Source organism: Pempheris klunzingeri, chromosome 17, assembly GCF_042242105.1.
Source record: "Pempheris klunzingeri isolate RE-2024b chromosome 17, fPemKlu1.hap1, whole genome shotgun sequence".
In the NCBI taxonomy this organism is placed as follows: domain Eukaryota; kingdom Metazoa; phylum Chordata; class Actinopteri; order Acropomatiformes; family Pempheridae; genus Pempheris; species Pempheris klunzingeri.
Window position 1 is genome coordinate 6,097,049 of NC_092028.1, and position 21,377 is coordinate 6,118,425.

The following is a 21,377-nucleotide window of genomic DNA, read 5'->3' on the forward strand; positions in this document are numbered from 1 at the left end:
AATAAACATTTTGTTATGTAAATTGTAACAAATGCTATAATGTAGGCCTAACTTTTTGATATTCCATCCCCTGACTCCGTGTGTGTGTTAACTCCTGCTGCTTATACTTATGAGTCTGCCCACACTACTTCTTGATACGCTTGTTTGTCGCCACAGTGTGCGATAAATCTCCCTTTGCCAGTCCTGGCCTGACCACAAATTAGATTAGTCTAAGAGCAAAACTGAATCAGCATCAGTGGCTTATGTTCTAGATATCCTAGGTAGTCAAGCTACAGTAATTCTAAGAAAATAATTGTTATATACTTTATGCTAATTGTCCTGCTTAATGTTTCAATACATCCATCTTGTCTGTATCTCAGATCAAACTGCCTGTTCCCGCCATGCTCCCATCAGAGTCCTTGTTGAGGACAGACTCACTGTCCAGCACCGAGCCAGTTCTGTCTGATGGATCAGTGGGGTCAGCGCCATCTCTGGGCCTGAGTCCTGGACCCAGCACCGCCACTGACATTAGCACAAATGAGCTCAACCAGACTCAAGATAAGATGATGAAGCATGAGCAAAAAGCTGGAGAGGTAAAGATTAAAACACATGAGATTCTTCGCAAAAAACTGTTGCAATATGAACACTTCACAAACCTCTGTATTTTATTCTAGACAATTAAAGGCACGGGCTAGTTAGTATCTACTTAGGCGAATACTTTAGATCTTTAGACTTTAGAAAATAGATCTATTTTAGGTGGAAATTTAGTTGTAATCATGTCAATGCCAAGTATTCAGAAGTTCAAAGGTTGCTGGTGAGTGTCCCATATGACTTCGGTACAGATTTTACTCTGCAAATATAAATGGACTGGCACTGCGATGTGTGACCAAAGCTGAGAGTTTTCTCATCTCCCCAGTCAAATTATACACAACAGCTTGAGAGGGGGTGGCTTATTTACAGTTGAAGGGCAAAATGACAAAAATCTTACAAAAAGGAAGTATTGTTTGAGCAGGAATCTCAGGGTAAAATATAGGAATCGGAACAGTGGATTTCTATATTCAAAGTGACAAGATTTTTTGGGAGAGGAGAACCTAGCACCCAATGTAAACCTAAAGGAGGCATAAATCCTTTTGTTTAAAGTAATATGTTGTATCAGTGAGATAGTACTGATAGTACTAGAAGTACTGATTTACCATTCCTGCATTTTATTTGTTTTAGTTCTCCAAAACATAGGTGTGAAAGAACAGGATATAAAAAATATATAGTTGTTTACAGAATTTAAGAAGGTAACAATGTGTATGAACTGCTGTTCTAATTTCAGCAAAATTTTTATAATCGTCTTTGATGTGTTTTCTCTCCTCATGAAAGAAGAATCTAAAGTGTATGATTATTGAAATGTCAATTAAGAATAATCTAGACCCATATTAATCAGAAATCCCCCAATCATTCTATCCTTGTAATCGTGTAGTGTCATGCAGGCTACTCACTGCATATAGTTTGCTTTCAGTCTGTCACTTATTTCTTGATGTCAGTATGTGTGGGAGAAGGAATTCTAGATATGAAGAAGGGCTGCAGAGGACCTGTGCATGACAGCCTCAACCATGTATTTCATGTTTGAGAGAAATGAAAGCTATTTGCCTCAGCAACAGTGAGACATTCTGTATCTGCAGTCAGTATTTTGACTGTGAAATCAAATCAAATCGATGTGTAGTTCAGTCAGTAAAGATTTGAACAGATATCCTCTCATTGTACCGGCTCTGTATTGCAATCATGGGGGTTTACATTAACCACTGATGTCGCACGTTAAAGTGCTGACTCAGCTTTAAGGATGCTGGATGGACAAGTCAGTCATACAGTGACCCTGAATCAGAAGACGAAGATTCGTCCTCTTAAATATCATCTAGATAAGTAAATGTGCTCCTTATTTTATGTAAGCCTCACCATGAAATCTTAAACATAACTGGAGTCTGTGAATCTCGAAAGGGATGACATGGCGTTGTCTTTCATGTAAAGAAAAAACAAACTTTATTTCTAACAATCTCTCTAAGGAGTTGGACCTAATCTTTACTAAATACATATTTGAAAGCAGTTTTCTCTGATGTTATCGCAGATGACGTGGAAGAAAGAAATTGACGATCCACTGAATCCTGAAGCTTGGGCTACTATGCAGAAACTCTCCAGTTCAGTAAGTTGCTTCACACCCTCAACAAAAATGAGCAGAGCCAGGAGCTTCATATATAATTCACACCTCATCCATTCAAACCCAAGCCGCTGTTACAGAGGGAGAGATACCTGTGTAAAAAGGTAGCCTTTTGCCCTCGTATTAGTTTAATAGAAGACATGTTTTGATGGTGTAGTCTCCAAAGAAACACAGTATTTTAATTTTCAGTCATGTTTTTGTTATTTGAGGTTTGGAGAGAAGGAGGTTATAGTTGACTGACAGCCAGCTCTTTCTGACTGACAAAAGAGAGAGGAGAGAGATGGCTGTTACCAGGGCAGCTGTTGCCACGGTTACTACATTTTTCAGATAAGGACCCTTGCTGCCACCTGCTGTCTGTCTGGCTTTATTACCTATAGTCGTGTGTCTAGTGCCCGTATTTATTGAACTGCTTAGAATTAGATTTTAGGGTTGAATAAGATTAATCCCTCACTTTTATTAATACTCACAAATTTAAGATTAAAGATGTGTACTTTTAACAGAGCTTCAGATGTTACGGGTCGAAGTGAGCGCGCCATGTTTTGGCATTACTGTACAAGATAGCATTGGTCATAAGTTTGCTGAATCAATATGCAGATGTTATTGTCAGCAGAATGTAATGTTCAGGCCAGGAACAATACTACTACAATACTTTATTTCATTGTGGTAACTTTTGAGGATGCAACATAGTGTATATATTTCTCATTCCAGGACCAGACTGGGATGATAATTCAGCCTAGGAATCTCACAAGAAGACAGGACAATCTCCACACATTCATGACAGACCATGAACACATTGTGTTGATAATTAATCAATATGCTAGTAATGTTAGTATTTGGAAACATCACCCAATTTGCAGACCAGCCAGGATGAATCAGATTAGTTATGTGCATATATCCAAAATATATGCAGAAACAGAAATTATTCGACAGAATAATTACCTGCAAATATTTTGATAATTTGTCAATTTTAAATTAATTGTTAATTAACTTTTCAAAAAGTGCCAAACATGTCTTGGTCCAAGTTTTTCTTTTCTTATGTGATAGTAAACTTAAAAGTTTTGGACTGACGTTTCATTGACTATTTTTTAGACGAACTGATGAGTCAGATTATTTAAGAAATTAGTTAGATTACTGACGATGATATCCCTTTAAATGACACGTTGGAATCTCTTTTTTATTTTAGTGGAGTGATTTGTCACATATTGCCCATCAATACATCAACACTCAATTCAAGAATATTGAGAAAAAGTGAAACTACACAGGAACCTGGAAGTGTATCACTGTAGTGACGGAACTGTTTGTAGTTTAAAGCTGCTGCACAAATCACTGTTTTTCTATGAACGATGGTTCAAATGATTATCTGTATAATAAGATTATGAAGGGGGTCTCTTGTAGTGATAAACTCATAGAGAATTATCAGCATCTCTGCAGTTCTCCTCAGCTCTATAGATTTATTTTTACCATCTACAGACACAGATACTTTTCTCAGGAATTGGTGGAGACCAAAAAAGAGCCAAAAGAGATGAAATATTGGACGAATTAAAGCATTCATTCATGGTTTGTGTCTGAATGTGTTTGCTAACATGAAGTTATGGTAACAGCTTGCTACAGTGCCACATAATGGTCAGAAAATTAACTAATGCTGCTTTAAAGACTCTTGGCGAGTGAACATGAGACCAAGTTACAAGCTGAAACAGTCTTTTGCAGTGTATGGAGGAACATCACTAACTGGCACACCATGCCTTTCAGTGGACAAGGAGTGAGCACATCATACAGCACTCATCAGTAATTAGATTCTCCTCTCTTGCAGGCTGATGAGAAGGCTTTCGACTTCAAACCTGGCTTCATGGCCTCTTTTTTGGACTTCCTGAAGACAGGCAAAAAACAGTCAGACCTTGAGCTGGGACACGATGAAGGGGAGCAGGAAGCTCTAAACCCCTGTTCCTCTCTCAAAGGAGGGATCAGGCCCTTATCCCCACCCCCTCCTCCCCTACCACCAAGTCCTCCACAGCAACCAACAGGAACATTCAGCGAGGGAGGGCAGGGTGAGGGGGCCGACCTGGCTCTCAGCAACTGCCCGAGTCCCTGCAAGCCTCTGGATGAGGAGCTGAAAAGGAACCTGGAGACGCTGCCCTCCTTCTCCTCTGATGAGGAAGACTCTGTCAGTAAGAACCAGGACCTGCAGAAGAGCATTTCATCTGCCATCTCTGCCCTCTATGACACCCCACACTCGTTAGCTGCTGCAATGGCTTCTGCCATGGTCAAAGCCCCACCCACTCTGTCCCCACCCACCCCACAAGAACCGCCACTCAGCCCTCCTCTTCCTGCCATGCCTCCCCTCATCCCCAGCATAGAGAACGGAAAGGATGAGGTTCTCACATACGCTCAGCATCACACACAGGACAAGGAAGAGCAAAACATTGTCTCCCCACAGTTGAATAGAGAAAATGCAGAAGAGGAGAGGGAGGTTGAGCAAGACAGAGAAGAGCAGGAGGAGGAAGTAGAGGAGACTGCAGATCATGAAGACACAATGAGAGATCCACAGAATCAGCAGTCAGCCCAGGAAGAGCAGGAGGAGGAAGGGGACAGGATTTCTGAAATGCAGATTTTGGAGGTTCCTAAGGTCGAAGGTAATGTGTGTGTTTGTTCATTTCTCACTGTCTGTCTTTCATTTTAGCTTTAGCCTTCTTTAGGAGTGTCTCTCCTACTTAAGTAAGGACCATATCTTGAAAGTTCACTCTTGACTTTAGAAATAGGTGTTAGTAGTTTGATAAAACAATATTAACTTAAGGCCCACTTACTTGCCTTTTTCAGAGTTATCAACTACATCTCATGGCTTCCATCAGCAAATAGAGTCTTTTTTACTGTGACCTAAGTTTCACATGATGATGTCTGAAACAACTTCATGACAACTGAACAAACAACTCTGTTCACTGATGGGGCTTTAGGAAGCTCTGGAAAAGCTAATGACTGGACCTTGGTTTAATGTCAATTAAATAGAATAAATAAATTGGCTTGGATTGTGTTCTTGCATTAGAGTTTTGCCGTGACACCCTGTCTCATGCAGAAACACACCAAACCTGTATAATGAATGCTCTCGTATGAATTTCCTGCAGTTAGAAGGCAGCTTTCTGATTTCCTCATCCCACCTTGTTTTTCAGAATCTCCATCAGGACCTGTGCGTGCTCCTGCACCTCCATCCCGATCACCTTCCAGCTCCCCCTCGCCGCCCACCTACTCTTCACCCTCACCCCTCCTCCCCTTGTGTCTCTCTGTACCCTCTTCCCCTCTGCCTATTCAGCAGGGTGAGGAAGAGGCAAATTCAAATTATCCTCCTTCTGAGGAGCAGCAGGAGCAGCAGCAGCAGCAGCAGCCCTCCTACCAACCGGCTCCAACTGCAGGCACCTCCCCACCCCCGTCCACCTCCCCTCCTGCCATCCCATCCTCACCCCTCTCCAACCTTCCCCTGGGCCAATCCATCCCTCCTCCGTCCACCACACCTCCTCCGTCATCCTCTGATCAGGACCAGGAACCTGAAGCTGGGCAGCCTTCTCCCTCTTCACCTTCCTCTTCCTCACCCTCTTCATCAACCTCTCCACCTCCGTCGCCTCCAACCCCGGACGAAGCCCCAGCATCCCAGCGCCTTACCTCTCTCCACCTGGCAAAGAAGCAGACAGATGCCGCCATAGCAGGAGAGAGTGAAGAGGAGGACAGTGAGAGTGGAGGCGAGGGAATCTTTCGCGAACGGGACGAGTTTGTGGTTCGAACTGAGGATATTGGGACTCTTAAGGTGAGTCCATCCACCGCTCTCAGCAAGTATCTATGGTGGATAACTAACATATTAATGACATATGCGGTGTTTGTTCGTGTCATCAGATGGCCTTGCAGACAGGCCGTGAGCCCCCACCCATCTGGAGGGTGCAGAAAGCCTTGCTCCAGAAATTCAGCCCAGAGATTAAAGATGGTCAAAGGCAGTTCTGTGCAACCAGTAATGTGAGTTTTCCAGCACATATTTAACATTTACCTCAGGACTCGCACAGGTTCAATCAATACTAAAAATCACTGTGCAGAAAACTGCTGGTGTGCTTGTGTCTCCCTTTTAATCATGATGTAGATTAGAGGTGTGCAGTGGTCACTTGTTCAATTTCCCTACACACATTTCCTGTCTACAAGCTCACTATCAGCTGTCCAATAAAGGCCCACAATGTGAAAAAAAAAGAAAAGATCATAGATGAACTTGTGCTGCTTACCTGCTCATAGGAAGTTAAGAAAGACTTGAGAAGTGCTGCAACCTGCACAAAAACCCCCAACCTTCATGCGGTGTAATTGTAATCGAATTGCTAAGTCCATACTTTCATCAGATCCACTGCTATCAGCATGGCAGTGGATGTGAGGACCTACCTATTCATGTACTTCCTAAGAATGGCCACTGCTTGTTTTGAAGAGGGGCTAAATCATTTTTTTTAAAACCTGCTTTCACTCAGTAACACGTTTCACAAAATAAGCTCTAACCTTTCTAACAATAAGCTACATGTTCATACTGAATAGTTCCATAAAACATCATTTATGCAGTGTGATTTCTGTATTATGTAGTATGGTGCAGTTGCAACAATTGAATAACCCACCCAAATAATTCTTCTTCAGCACCACAGCCTGTTTCATTGTTGTTTTGGCCACAATTTCTCCCACTAAGGCATAACACAGTATGAAGCAATACAGCAACACTTAGACCAGAAATGAGAAAAACCTGAAGTGCAAAAACAGAACAGAAAAAAACGAAAACAGAAAAAACTACTGCTGTAGTATTTGTAAAGAAAGCTGTGAAGAAAGAGGATTGACTGATGACATAGTTGCTCGTTATTGGACTTACAAACCAAACTGATCATTTAATAGATATATAATATATATATATTTGATATTTCCCCCATAAGCCATTCTAAGTATCACAGTATTGTATTTAAATTCTCTTCTCACTTAAGAGTATCCAGTTGGATTAATGCTCACTCTTACCCTGTGTAATGTAATTAGATGGTGTTTGCTGAACTGACACCATTATTCTTCATGTCTCTTCCCTCAGTATCTGGGTTACTTTGGCGATGCTAAAATGCGCTATCAGCGTTTGTATGTGAAGTTCTTGGAGAACGTCAACAAAAAAGATTATGTCAGAGTGTGTTCTCGAAAGCCATGGCATAGAGCCAGTCTGACTCTGAGGTAAGGCTACGAGTTTGATTTTCTTGTCAAATATCTCAGGTGGGCACATAGAGATGAACTGATATTAATTGGAAAATGACACAATAATCAGAGCTACAGCTACATCAGAACCACAGCTGAACCCAAATTCAGTGAGAAATTTGTAAAAATTGTTATGGCTGCCAACAACTGATTGACATGGGAGCTTCATTCACTGTGTGCCTTTCTTTTTTACCTTAATGATTGACAGGCGCCAGTCACTGCCTAAGCAGCTGGGCACCATTCACAGTCAAACCCCACCTCGAGTGGAGAGAGACGACCGAGACAAGGACAGACAGAAAGACAGAGAGCTGAGGGAGCAGAGAGAACGAGAAAAAGAACAAAGAGAAAGGGAAAATAGGGAGAAAGCAGAAAAGGAGCATAAGGAGAGAGAGAGGAGGGAGAAAGAGGAGAGAGAGCAAAAAGAGAGGGACAGGAAGGAAATGGAGAAGGTGGAGAGGGAAAAAGAGGACAGGGAGCGAAATGAGAGGGAGTGTAGAGAAAAGGGGAAAGAAATGGAATGGGCGAAGGAGGGGGAGAGTGAAAGCGGGGAGAAGGAGCAGAAAGAGTGGGACAAAAGAGAGAATGAGGAAAAGGACAAAGAGAGATGGGAATATGAGAGAGAGCAAAAAGAAAGAGAGTTAAAAGAGAGAGAGAGAAGGAACAGGGAGCAGCGACAGAAGGAGAAACTGGACAGGGATCGGAAAGAAAGGGAGAAGCAGGAAAGAGAATGGAAGGAAAGGGAGAGACAGGAGAGGGAGTGGAAAGAAAGGGAAAGACAGGAGAGAGAACGAAAAGAGAGGGAGAGACAGGAGATGGAACGGAAAGAGAGGGAGCAAAAAGAAAGGGAAAAACACGAGAGAGAGCAGAAAGAAAAGGAAAAAAAGGAGAGGGAGCAAAGTGAAAGAGAGAGGCAGGAGAGAGAGCAAAAGGAGAAGGAGAGACAAGAGAGAGAGAGGAGAGATAAAGAGAGAGAAAAGAAAGAAAGGGAGCGGCGAGAAAAGGAGAAACAGGAGAGGGAGCGGAGGGAGAGGGAGCGAGAGCTGAAAGAGAGAGAACGGAGGGAGAGGGAAAAAGAGAAAGAAAGGGAGCAGAAAGAAAAGGAGGGAAGAGAGAGGGAGAAAGAGAAGGAGAAACAAAGGGATCAGGAGAAAGAGAAAAGGGAGAGAGAGGCGCGAGAAAGGAGGGATGGCACAGTGGAGTTTGCGAGGTTTAAGGAGGAGAAGAGAGGAGAGAAGAAGATGGACCGACAGTCCAGAGCCAAGACTTCAAAGGACAAAGCAGAGCCCCCCCCCAAGAAGAGGAAAAAGTGGCTGAAGGAGGTACCATCCTCCTCCTCCTCCTCTGACTCCTCCCCACCCAGTGATGATGAAGGTCAGCTGATGTGTGTGTGTGTGTGCACATCTTTGTTAATAACATGTTAATCACATCTGACATACTGATCTCCCTCTGCCAGCGTCTGCTCACTGGGTCTTCTTTGTGTTTAAGGTCCTGTGAGGGGGGGAATCAACAGCCGCGCCATGAGGGAGATGTTCAGGAGCTACGTGGAGATGCTGGTTAGCACGGCACTCGACCCTGATATGATCCAAGCACTGGAGGACACTGATGGTGAGCGAGGCCTCTAGAAAGCGTGAATAGGTTGAGAACAGAACGGACTTGTCCAGAGATAGAAAGCCTTTTCACTTTCACCAATGTGTTATTGAACTGCAACACTTCATGGCCGGTTTTCAAAGACCATACCAGTGGTTTTATAAAGCTAGCCATTTTCAAAGACATGCTGTAGGGTTTTTGATTGTTGAATGTATTTTATCTACCTCACAGCCACTGTGTTTTTTCCAGTCTTAAACTTGTTTTATTAAAACAGTCACAGTGAAAATAGAAATAAATAAAAAAAGATTTTTCGCCATTGTTGCATGGCAACGCAGTTGTGACTGTGGATTGATTCGAAAAGCTCAGGTCACGGTAATGAAATCCTGTTCAGTGTGATAGATTGATGTTGGTTATGTTGGTTACCGTGGGGCAGCTGTGGCTCAGAGGTAGAGCAGGTCGTCCCTCAATCAGAAGGTCGGTGTCCTTGGGCAAGACACTGAACCAACTTGCTCCTGAAGCAGCTTCAGAGTGTGAAAGAATAGTCTCTTTAGATTCTTCCCGTGTGAATGATGTAATGTAAAAAAGCACTTTGAGTAGTTGAAATTACTAGAAAGGCACTATACAAATACAGACATACTTGTATTGTACAGTCACCGAACAAGGACCTTAAACTATAGTTTAAGTTTGACACACCATACTACCATGCCATTACATGTCTTGGCATGATTATTCATGTCCAGTGTGCCTTCACAGCAAACACTCACTATGCTGTCTGGCCAAACTGTGGCCAACTATCCTCTCACCAAGCTGTCTCATCACTGTAAACTATAACTGTGGTTGGACGTGTGGTCACGTTGTGAACCACAAAAGAACATAACATTTCTAAAAGTGTTTCACATTCTTAACTTAACATGCACATGAGATAGAAGTCCAAACAGACCTGTACTTTAGACAGGGTTCTCAAACTCAAAGACATTTGTATTATACACCTACTCCAACCACCCCTTATTATAGCCTCCAACCGGGAGGAAGTACTGAAATGCTTAACATATGTAAAAGTATAAATAAAAGACAAAAATGTGCTCCAGTAGAAGCTGAAGTACCACATTGACCTTTCTATTTGACTGAAATGACTTTGACTGAAGGCTGTTAGATAAGATATGAAATTCACTTGACCATAGTCAACACAGACAAGTCAAAATTTAAAAAAATAAAACACATACATGAAACACACCACCTGCACTGCCACAACACAGAGGCAGGCACTGGTCCTGACAGCATTTCTATATACCATCTCATCATATGCACCTGGCCGAATTTTGACTGAACGTATCTATATCTGAGACCACGTACAAAACACACTAATCTCAAACAATGAGCAGAGATTAATAACTTTTGACAACAATATACTTCCAGATGGATATTTATCAGATATTTGTCATTTCAAGTGCAGAAATATCAGAGGCTACCACTGCACTGCCACTCTCCGCCTTTGGGTTTAAGGGGAAAAAAGGAAGTAGAAGTGATTCAAAAGGAATCCCCTTTTATAGCATTTATAATTGATGTGTTACATGACCAGTGAAAAGAAGTCGAGATCTGGTTTGGGCTTGAAGCAGCAGTCAGGTTCTTGGGCCTAAGGGACTATGCTCCTCAGCATGGCGTGAACTTATAAGTCCAGCAGCACGAGCCACACTGAGCGAAAGTGAGGTTAAAGAATCAGAATCAGAATCAGAATCAGAATTACTTTAATAATCCCCAGGGGGAAATTGCTTTTTGTTACACACAGCTCCAAAAGAATAAGAATAAACTTCAAACACAAAGTAAAATATAAATATATAAAATTATGAATAAAAAAAAAAGATGTATTAAAAATTATTATTACAAATTATTACACAATAAATTACTGCACCAGGTGAGTCCAGAGTCTTATAATAATAATAATAATAACAATAATACCACTACTAATAATACTAATAATAATACTACTAATAAAAATATATAACAACATGCACAATCATAGTAAGGCGCTGTACTATACAGTGGTGTGAAAAAGTATTTGCCCCCTTACAGATTTCTTCTGTTTTTGCTTTATTGTCACACTTGCATGTTTCAGACCATCAAACCAATTTTAATATCAGACATAGATGACCTGAGTAAACACAAAAAGCAGTTTTTAAATGATGATTTCATTTATTAAGGGAAAAAAGCTATCCAAACCAACCTGGCCCTATGTGAAAAAGTAATTGCCCCCTCCTTGTTAAATCATGAATTAACTGTGATTAACCACATTTTTGAAAGCTGAGTTCAATTTCACTTGCCACACCCAGGCCTGATTACTGCCAGAGCTGTAGAATCAAGAAATCACTTAAATAGACAACATGAAGTAGGCTGAAAGATCTCAAAATGCAACACATCATGCCCCGATCTAAAGCAATTCAAGAACAGACAAGAAACAAAATTATTGACATCTATCAGTCTGGAAAGGGTTATAAAGCCATTTCTAAGGCTTTGGGACTCCAGCGAACAACAGTGAGAGCCAATATCCCCGAATGGAGAAAACATGGAGCAGTGGTGAACCTTCCCAGGACTACCGGCCTACCAAAATGACTCCAAGAGTGCATCAACGTCTCATCCAGGAGGTCACAAAAGAACCCCAAACAACATCTAAAGCACTGCAGGCCTCACTTGCCTCAGTTAAGGTCAGTGTCCATGATTCAACAATAAGAAAGACACTGGGCAAAAATGGCCTCCATGGGAGAGTTCCAAGGTGAAAACCACTGCTGACCAAAAAGAACACAAAGGCACATCTCACACTTGCTAAAAAACATCTTGATGATCCCCCACACTTTTGGGAAAATATTCTGTGGACTGACGAGACAAAAGTGGAACTTTTTGGAAGGTGTGTGTCCCGTTACATCTGGCGTAAAACTAACACAGCATCTGGGAGAAAGAACATCATACCGACAGTCAAACATGGTGGTAGTGTGATGGTCTGGGGCTGCTTTGCTGCTTCAGGACCTGGACAACTTGCCGTAATTGATGGAACCATGAATTCTGCTCTCTACCAGAAAATCCTGAAGGAGAATGTCCGGCCATCAGTTCGTGACCTTAAGCACAAGTGCACTTGGGTTATACAGCAGGACAATGATCCGAAGCACACCAGCAAGTCCACCTCTGAATAGCTAAAAAAAAACAAAGTGAAGGTTTTGGAGTGACCTAGTCAAAGTCCGGACTTAAATCCGATTGAGATGCTGTGGCATGACCTTAAACAGGCCGTTCATGCTCGAAAACCCTCCAATGTGGCTGAATTAAGACAATTCTGCAAAGAAGAGTGGGCCAAAAATTCCCCCACAGCGATCGCCAGTTATTGCAAACGCTTGGTTGCAGTTGTTGCCGCCAAGGGTGGCACAATCAGTTATTAGGTTTAGGGCAATTACTTTTTCACATAGGGCCAGGTTGGTTTGGATAGCTTTTTTCCCTTAATAAATGAAATCATTATTTAAAAACTGCTTTTTGTGTTTACTCAGGTCATCTTTGTCTGATATTAAAATTGGTTTGATGATCTGAAACATGTAAGTGTGACAAAATAGCAAAAGCAGAAGAAATCTGTAAGGGAGCAAATACTTTTTCACATCACTGTATAATACCAATAATACTACTACCACTACTACTACTACCAACAATAATATATAACAACATGTACACTCAGAGTGAGAAGATGTATTGTATAATACTAATAATACTACCACTACTACCACTACCACCAACAATAACACATAACAACCTGTACACTCAGAGTGAGGAGCTGTACCATATTATAATAATAATAATGATACAAATAATACCACTACTAATAATAATAATATATAACAACGTGTACCGTCAGAGTGAGGAGATGTGCTATATAATACTAATACTACTACTACTACTACTACTACCAACAATAATATATAACAACATGTACACTCAGAATGAGGAGATGTATTATATAATTATAATAATAATAATGATAATGATAATAATGATGATAATAATAATAATAATAATAATATAATATATACAACAACATGTACACACAGAGTGAGGAGCTGAATCATATAATAATGATAATGATAATAATAATAATAGTAATACTATACAACAACATGTACACTCTGTAGTGCATCGTGGTACAATTAGTCTGGCAATGAAAGAACTCCTGTATCTAACCAGCACTTCATGAAGTGGGTTGGACACATTGTCCAAAATAGCTCCCACTTTGTGAAGCATTCTCCTCTCTGACACCACCGTCAGAGAGTCGAGCTTCACTCCTACAACGTCACTGGCCCTGCGGATCAGTCTGTTCAGTCTATTGACATCCTCTACCCTCAGCCTGCTGCCCCAGCATACCACAGCATAGAAGATAGCACTGGCTACCACAGACTCATAGAATTCAATTCAATTCAATTCAATTTATTTGTATAGCCCAATATCACAACAGAGTTGTCTCACAGTGCTTTACAAAGTTCAACTAGCTAGAACATCCTGAGCATAGTCCTGCAGATGTTGAAGGACCTCAACCGCCTCAGAAAATCGAGGCGTCTCTGGCCCTTCCTATAAAGGGCATCAGTGTTCCTCCCCCAGTCCAATTTGTTATCAATGTGTACCCCCAAGTACTTATAATCTTCAACAACGTCCACACTGACCCCCTGAATGAAAACAGGGGTCACCGGCACCTTGGTCCTCCTCAGATCCACCACCAGTTCCTTTGTCTTTGTCACATTGAGCTGTAGATGGTTCTGCTCACACCATGTGACAAAGTTGTCCACAACAGCCCTGTACTCGACCTCATCACCCTTGCTGATACATCCAACCACTGCTGAGTCATCAGAAAACTTCTGGAGATGACAGGTCTCCGTGCAGTAATTGAAGTCTGTGGTGTAGAGGGTGAAGAGGAAAGGAGAGAGGACAGTCCCCTGTGGGGCCCCGGTGTTGCTGACCACTCTGTCTGATATACAGTGTTTCAGGCGCACATACTGTGGTCTGCCCGTCAGATAGTCCACAACCCAGGACACGATGGTGGGGTCCACCTGCATCGCTGACATCTTGTCACCCAGTAGACCTGGGCTGATGGTGTTGAAAGCACTGGAGAAGTCAAAAAACATGACTCTCACAGTGCTCGCCGTCTTGTCCAGGTGAGTGTAGTAGCGGTCAAGCAGGTAGATGATGGCATCCTCAACTCCAAGTTGGGGCTGGTAGGCGAACTGTAGGGGGTCCAAAAACGATTTGACCACGGGCCAGAGCTGCTCCAAGATGAGTCTCTCCAGGGTCTTCATGATGTGGGAGGTCAGCGCCACAGGTCTGTAGTAGTTAGAGTCACCAGGGCAGATATGGATGAGGGTGACCTCTTCGATGATTCAAATGTTTAACATATTTTGGATAATTTTATGCTGCCATGGAATGCTAGACAAGTACTTAACACATGCATCAGAGATTCTCAGAATAAACCTGACTTTATGTATGTTCATGAAGCATAGTTATCACACCGGCCAGGTGGTGGGTGTGCTACATTCATCAAAACAGGGACATGATGTACAATGTGTGATTGAGAGTTGTCTTTTGAATACATCATAGTGAAGTGTTGACCTCTCAGGGGGAGATTTACAATCCATGCAAGCCCTTTCAGCTTGAGGAAATGATATGAATAGATAAGATCTCCTGTGATTTCATTTTAATGCTCATAGTACGTTATGCAGTAGACGGGTACAGGGTACCAATAGTACTGTAGTTGAGGAATTCTTAGATACTATTCAGAAATGACAGCAGACCAACTAGATTTTAAATTGTTACACCTAAAATGTCTTGCATCAATTTGCCATTTGCCTCTGCTGCTTTGCCAAGACTTGGGGAGGGGAGAGACTCATTATCATTCTCCTTTTGAATCCGTTTGAAAGATCCTTGGTAATGAAAGCTGAATATAGAGTCAATGATGTGACCCCACTTGCATCCACTTTTATCGTGCTGGGATGAGACTCAGCTCCTCTAAGTCTGACGCCTCTGTGCTTTCCCATGACATAATGGAGTTCCCTCTTCGTGAAAGGAATGCATTGCAGTCCCATGTGAAGGAGTTCTCTGGTGTCTTGAGATGTTGCTCATGAGTCAGCGTTATATGGAGTGTGAGCGGTGGACTGGTTAGATGAAAAGGTGCAGGCGACATGCATTTATTGCAGTTCAGGTGCTGTTCATTTGCAGAACAACTTGTACCATGCCAGCGATGCCATATTGAAAATCATCACTGGAGCACACGTAACCTACTTACACTGTCAATGTCCTTTACAGATCTCTTGTGATCATTTGCAGTGGCAGTAATTAAAATGTAAGATTTAAATGCCAACGGGTGTTCTACTACTTTCACTCCTTAGATGAGTTGTACCTCCCACCCATGAGGAAAATTGATAGCCTGCTCAGCGAACAGAAGAAGAGGCTGTTGAGGAGAGTCAACATGATTGCTCAGCACCAGGTAAACCTACACTTCTTTATGGTTTGTTTTACAGGAACTTCTGAAATCTTTGTCTTTTAGAACTGACTGTCTATTAATGTTAATGCTGTTGATTTGCAAAAAGTACCTTTATGTAGGGGTTTAAAACAAGTAGAGACTGCAGATACATTTGAAAAAATTGTTTCTTTGCACCACAGCTGTCACTTCAACTGTATCTCACGCCTCTCACTGCATTCTGCTTCCTTCTTTCTAGGAGGTTTTACATATATTCCCCAAAATGACGGCAGACCCACTGGAGTCTGGAGCTGTCAAAGTTCACCTCGGTGGGGAGGGTTACAATCGCAAAACTCTCAACCGGGTCAAAAGGAGTATTCCTAAGCAACAGGTCAGAAATAGCATGGCTATAACAGCACACTTTCTACTCTCATGTTACGTTGCACTGGGTGGTGGGTAACCAGTCCTTGGTGGACAAAAACACGTTTAACAGTCTTTACAGATATTAAAATAGACAATAAATAGATATTTATATCAATCATTCAATCAATCTTTATTTATATAGTGCCAATTCATAACAGCGTTATCTCAAGACACTCTCCATAAAGAACAGGTCCAGACCAAACTCCAAACTCAAAAATTTAGAGAGAGACCCAACGATTCAGGAATTCAACATTAAGGATTCAAGAATCAAGGGTGTGTATCTTTCCTTCCACAATGATCGCCTCCTCCCAATATGAATTCTAATCATTGTTTGTAGATGATGATGTGATGTTGTCTGCAAACTTCATAACAGAGTTCTCTCCACGTCGGGGATTGTAGTTATGGGTGTAAAGTGCGAACAGCAGGGAAGTTGAGCACGCAGCCCTGGGGTGCTCCGAAGTTCAACACTAGAGGGGAGGAGGTATGTCTGCCAGTTCGATCTGTCGGGGGGGTGTTTGTTAGGAAGTCCAAAATCCAGTTACAGGTTGAAATACTCAAGCCAAGTATACCGTTCAGTTTAATGTTGGAGATTGTGTTGACAGCATTCTTACGTAGGTGCTGTTATTTTCAAGGTGTCTGAAGACTGAACGCAGGGCAGTGGAGATGGCATCCTCTGTGGATCTGTTGGCAACTGTCCAGGCTGGGATGTTGTTTTTGATATGCTGAAGACCCAGTTTCTCAGAGCACTCCATCAGAAGGGACGTTAGAGCCACAGAATGGTAGAAGTTCAGACTCGAGACTGTAGATTTGTTAGGGATGGTGGTAGTCGTCTTGTGGTAGGTTTTGTAGCGGATGTTTGAATACCAGAGTATTGTTCTTCTTGGTGGGGATGTACACATGACATTTAGGCAAACACTTCTGAGATCTGTTTGATTAGAATCACCAGGTAAGCCTCCGGTACACTAGCTCCGGGCATAACAGTCTAGGCAAAGCCCTGTGCCCATTAGTCAGTTACAAGATGAAGGGATTGATTTAATGTAGGGGCAGAGGACAGATTGTCCCCAGAGCTCATGGTGATGTGCCTGAAAGGATCTTAGAGAAGGTACCATTAAGAGTCAGTGAAAGCCTGGTGATCAGAGAGAGCTGTGCACTGAACCTGTTGGATTGCTCAGACAGTCCAGGCTAGGTCTTTCCCACTGCGATGCCAGTGCTGTCTGCAAGGTTTTACATGCAGAAAATTGATTGTTGATTTGGCGCAGGAAGACAGTCAGTGAAACAGTATGGGCTGACCTGAGCGGTCTGTTTAATTAACTGTTACAGCAAAGAACACTCAGATATTACTGTCCAGCAAGCTTCCAGAGAGACCAAGTGGAAGCCAATTTGTTATTTTTTTCCAAGCACTGATGTTCAGTTTCAACCCCTGGGAACAGAATACAATATGCAGCAAAATGATCATAGCTCAAAGGACCTCTTACAAGCTTTCCGAGCTTTCGTGCATGGATCTGGCTCGGGTTTCATGTACATTATAAACACAAATAAACAAATCAGTTTGACCTACACTATTGTCAAAAGATGATAACATTTTGAATTTTAGTACAAAATAGCTGAGCTGTTACTTGATTACACTTTTTCATACAACCATATGGCCTTTGAGAGGGCTGTTATAATAACGTTGTGTGATAAGATTAGGAGAAGTTTGCCTGACTATCAAAACTGCTCCAAGCCTCCACTGGGAAGTGGTCAAAGGTCATCAAGCAGGACATAAAGAGATAATTTATTTCTTACACTGGAGACCATCTCTTAAGTAATTTTTTTTAGCCAGCTCCTTTTTCTGAATGACAGCAATAAGATGTGGCTGAAAGTTCTGAAAGCTAATAAGCAGGTGTTTGAGTTGAAGGAACTTATCACCGTCAGACAATAGTAAACGTCTTCTTCACGCCATAGCATCCCAGGATTTTGTAGCAGCATATTGTGTGGCTGTAAATACACCTCCAGTGTTTCACTAGTTTCATCTAGAGTAATGTGACACCACACTGTTCCAAAATGGCCACAGCCCAACCCAGACAACTTCTTCAGGAACAGTGACTTTGCACTTTTAATGTTCTACTGAACATAGTGTATGTTCATATGTTTCTGAACACTACGCTGAAATTAAAAGGTTTACACAAACAAAATAATATTTACATACATTATATATCACACACTAAACCAACATTTTATGACAATGGACATCATAATTATTGTTAATAATGCATCATAAATATATATACACTGTTGCCCATAAAGTTGGAATAATTGTTCAATACCCCCAATTTTGTTAAAGCCTGAATACACAGTTTGCAAAGGTTAATTGTGGTTTAAGTTTCACTGTGATATGTTTGGAAGAGTTTGATCAATAAAGTTGAGAAGATATACACTTTATTTATCAAGAATAAATCACATTGTCACAATCATTTCATGAGAAGAGGTAAAAAACATTTTATTCCAACTTTATGGGCAACAGTGTATATATACTTTATATACTTTATATGTATACTGTGATTAATAATCACAGGTGGGAGAGCCAGAGAGTTTAAAAAAATATATATTCACAATTAATTAATAATACTGACATGAATTATTACTGGTTTAATAATGACTGGTTCAACACTAAACCGTTTTTAGACGCACAAAACATCCCAGTGCATGAACTTATGCTATTAACATCAGATACTAGTTTTCTGAGACTTGGAGTGAAGTTTGTGTTTTTTTTAATTCAATTCAATTCAATTCAATTTTATTTGTATAGCCCAATATCACAACAGAGTGTCTCATAGTGCTTTACAAAGTTCACTGAAATAAACAAGTGTAAGCGAACAAACAATCTAATAAGGAGTCCAGCAGTCGATGAGGCCAATGGATCAGTCTGGTGGATCAGTCCGAGGCATCACCTGCCCTTTATGACCCTCCTTCTTTGGGAAGGAAAAACTCAAAAAACCCAGTGGGAAAAGAGAAACCTCCGGGAGCACCACAGTGAAGGAGAGATCCAGCTCCCAAGGACGGACAGGCTGTAGCCTTGGACAGACGCACATCCATTGGCTGATGGAGAACCACAAGAGGGAAACATTCTTGGATTCTCTGTTACTTGCTTTTAAAGCAGGCAGAACAAAAGAAAATAGTCTTCATGGAAAAGACATCATCTAAATAGAGTTTATGTGTGTGTTAGCAGATGTTGTCCTTCCCCCACCCCGGCATCCTGTGGGTCAATGTTTGAGGTGATAAAGTTCTAGATCTTGTTTCAGGGGAGCACAGAGAAGCAGACTGTATGCATGACACCTCACCTCCCTTGTATTGTGGGGGAGACAGAACTCGGGAGGACTCCCTAAACAAAATCCTCATCTGTCTTCTAACACAAACTTTTTCAGGATCTGAAGCTGTCAATCGAAACTTGCCGGATCTACAGTCTGTATCATTCCCTTCATCACTACAAATACCACACCTTCCTGCACTGCAAGAAGGAGGTAAGGATGGCTGGATCAATGCTAAAGTGTACTAAGTGTCTTTATTTGCTCCAATATCCCATCTGTATTGTTGAGTTATTATAAAACGCTAGAACTGGCATATTCACCATCATTTGACACAGTGTACTGTTCATTATCAATACTGGCGATGCTGTCATTTCTCCTGCAACATTCAACACAGTCACAGTCAACATTATGCACGTAACTCACTTGTTGTTTCCTGACCAGACGGACAGTATTGAGCAGGCAGCAGACGACCCCGGCCAGGAGGAGGTGGTGCAGCAGTGCATGGCTAACCAGGGCTGGCTGGAGAGTCTCTTTAACTCCTTCATGGAGCTGCTTAGCCTCAGTGCCAAGGCCTGAAGGAGGACCATGGCCCCAGCCACCAAACTCACACATCCACCTGCAGTATTATGTAGATGGAGTCATCCAGAGTTTGTGAAACAAAAGAATCGCACTACAAAAACTATAAGGATGTTAGTAGTGTGTCAGTTCCAGTGAGAAATTCTATTGTTGGTTTGTTTGAGGGAGGTTTACCTTTCAAAGTATTTGTTTTATTATTAAGTCCATTTTGAAGTACCTCTTGATTTCAAGAAACCAATTGAAAGATGGAGGGCACTATGTGAATGTGATGGATTTTCAAAGTCAAAGAAAGGGACCACAATATAATTTGGTCAACACTACAAAAGAGATTTTTGTCAAGACCTACAGAATATTGAAAGACACACACTGTCTGTAAGTATGTATTGACAACTATGGTTTCTATAATTTATATGAGGACATTTCTAAAAGTGACCGTCCTAAAATGGGATTGTTTGCTGTTATTATTTTTGAAAAATGTTTTAAAGGGGTATACATGAAATGGCCCACCTGCAATTTTTTGCTTCTGTCAGAGTGACGGAGGTAAAACTAGAGAGAGACAGACGTGAGGTTTAAGAGGACTATGTGATAGTCCCTTGTTTCTACCTGCCTCAGTTAGGAAGGAGTTGAGATTTAGGGGGAAATGTATTTAAAACTAAGCTGTGTTCTTTCTGTTTGTTCTTCAAAAGACAATGAGAGAGAGGATTTAATGCCTGTAAAGACGAGGAACGAAAAAAATTAAGCACGACTTTCTTAAAGGAAGTGTGAGGTGAAATGATCCAAAAGCATAAATGTCAGTGTTTAATGTCAGTCATTTTTATCTGTTTGTTGTTGATGGATATTTGCTATTATTTGACCTCTCAGAGGATATTCTTGCAGAGCAATTTTGTTGTTTTGATGTGTAAATATTGTACAGCTATTTCATTCTCTAGTTCCCAGTTGCTCTTCTGTACATGAAATTCCTGTATTTGACATAATGAAATAAAACTGTTCAAATGACAAATGTGATGATGAATAAACCAACTCTGTTTAAGTCATTTCACCCAAGTATGAGCGAGTGGACTTGAGCTGATGCAGAGGAACTCCACAAAGATCCACAAGGTCGGTTCAACGTTCAGCTTTGCTGTCAAACAATCAGGATTGAAATGCAGTTGTTGTTAATCCATTAAGCTTTCAGTTTCTAAACATTTAAATGAAAAAAAATTTACATATTCACAATGCTCCTGCTGTGTTGCATTTCTTGCAGCTGTGATATTTGTCACCTGTCCTCAGTAACATTTTTCCAGCCTGAAATTTGATGGCTTTTCCTGAACTGACTACATGATTAGAGACATTGAATTACTGCCCTTTTAAAATTTATTTATTTTATCTTATCTATTTATTCATTTGCAAAAGCTGGACACCATCAGGGTACAAAGACTGTCTTTAGGGTCGTTTTTGACCGTATATACAAAATAGATTACTTGAAATGTCAATATAGGGACCACGCACACACACACACACAGTGAGAAAGAGAGAGTATGTAATACTAGAAAATACAAACTTTCTTGTGGACGTCCAGCATCACCTCCACAACTGTTTCGTTTCCACACTTTTTCAAGCAGTCTTTACAAACATACATAAT

The 21,377-nt window shown here is 41.3% G+C and overlaps 1 protein-coding gene across 1 annotated transcript in view; it reads left to right on the top strand.

Moving 5' to 3' along the window:
- prr12b (proline rich 12b) overlaps positions 1-20,664 on the top strand; it is a 37,494-nt gene extending 16,830 nt beyond the window's left edge. Inside the window, exons 5-17 of the mRNA XM_070847783.1 lie at positions 360-572; positions 2,090-2,164; positions 3,990-4,809; positions 5,341-5,969; positions 6,056-6,172; positions 7,257-7,390; positions 7,620-8,444; positions 8,526-8,782; positions 8,897-9,016; positions 15,400-15,497; positions 15,730-15,861; positions 19,298-19,393; positions 19,622-20,664. Of these exons, the coding sequence (XP_070703884.1) occupies positions 360-572; positions 2,090-2,164; positions 3,990-4,809; positions 5,341-5,969; positions 6,056-6,172; positions 7,257-7,390; positions 7,620-8,444; positions 8,526-8,782; positions 8,897-9,016; positions 15,400-15,497; positions 15,730-15,861; positions 19,298-19,393; positions 19,622-19,756 (3,651 nt within the window). The 3' untranslated portion in view covers positions 19,757-20,664. The remainder of the gene's footprint in view (positions 1-359; positions 573-2,089; positions 2,165-3,989; positions 4,810-5,340; positions 5,970-6,055; positions 6,173-7,256; positions 7,391-7,619; positions 8,445-8,525; positions 8,783-8,896; positions 9,017-15,399; positions 15,498-15,729; positions 15,862-19,297; positions 19,394-19,621) is intronic.
- The last annotated feature ends 713 nt before the right edge of the window (positions 20,665-21,377 follow it).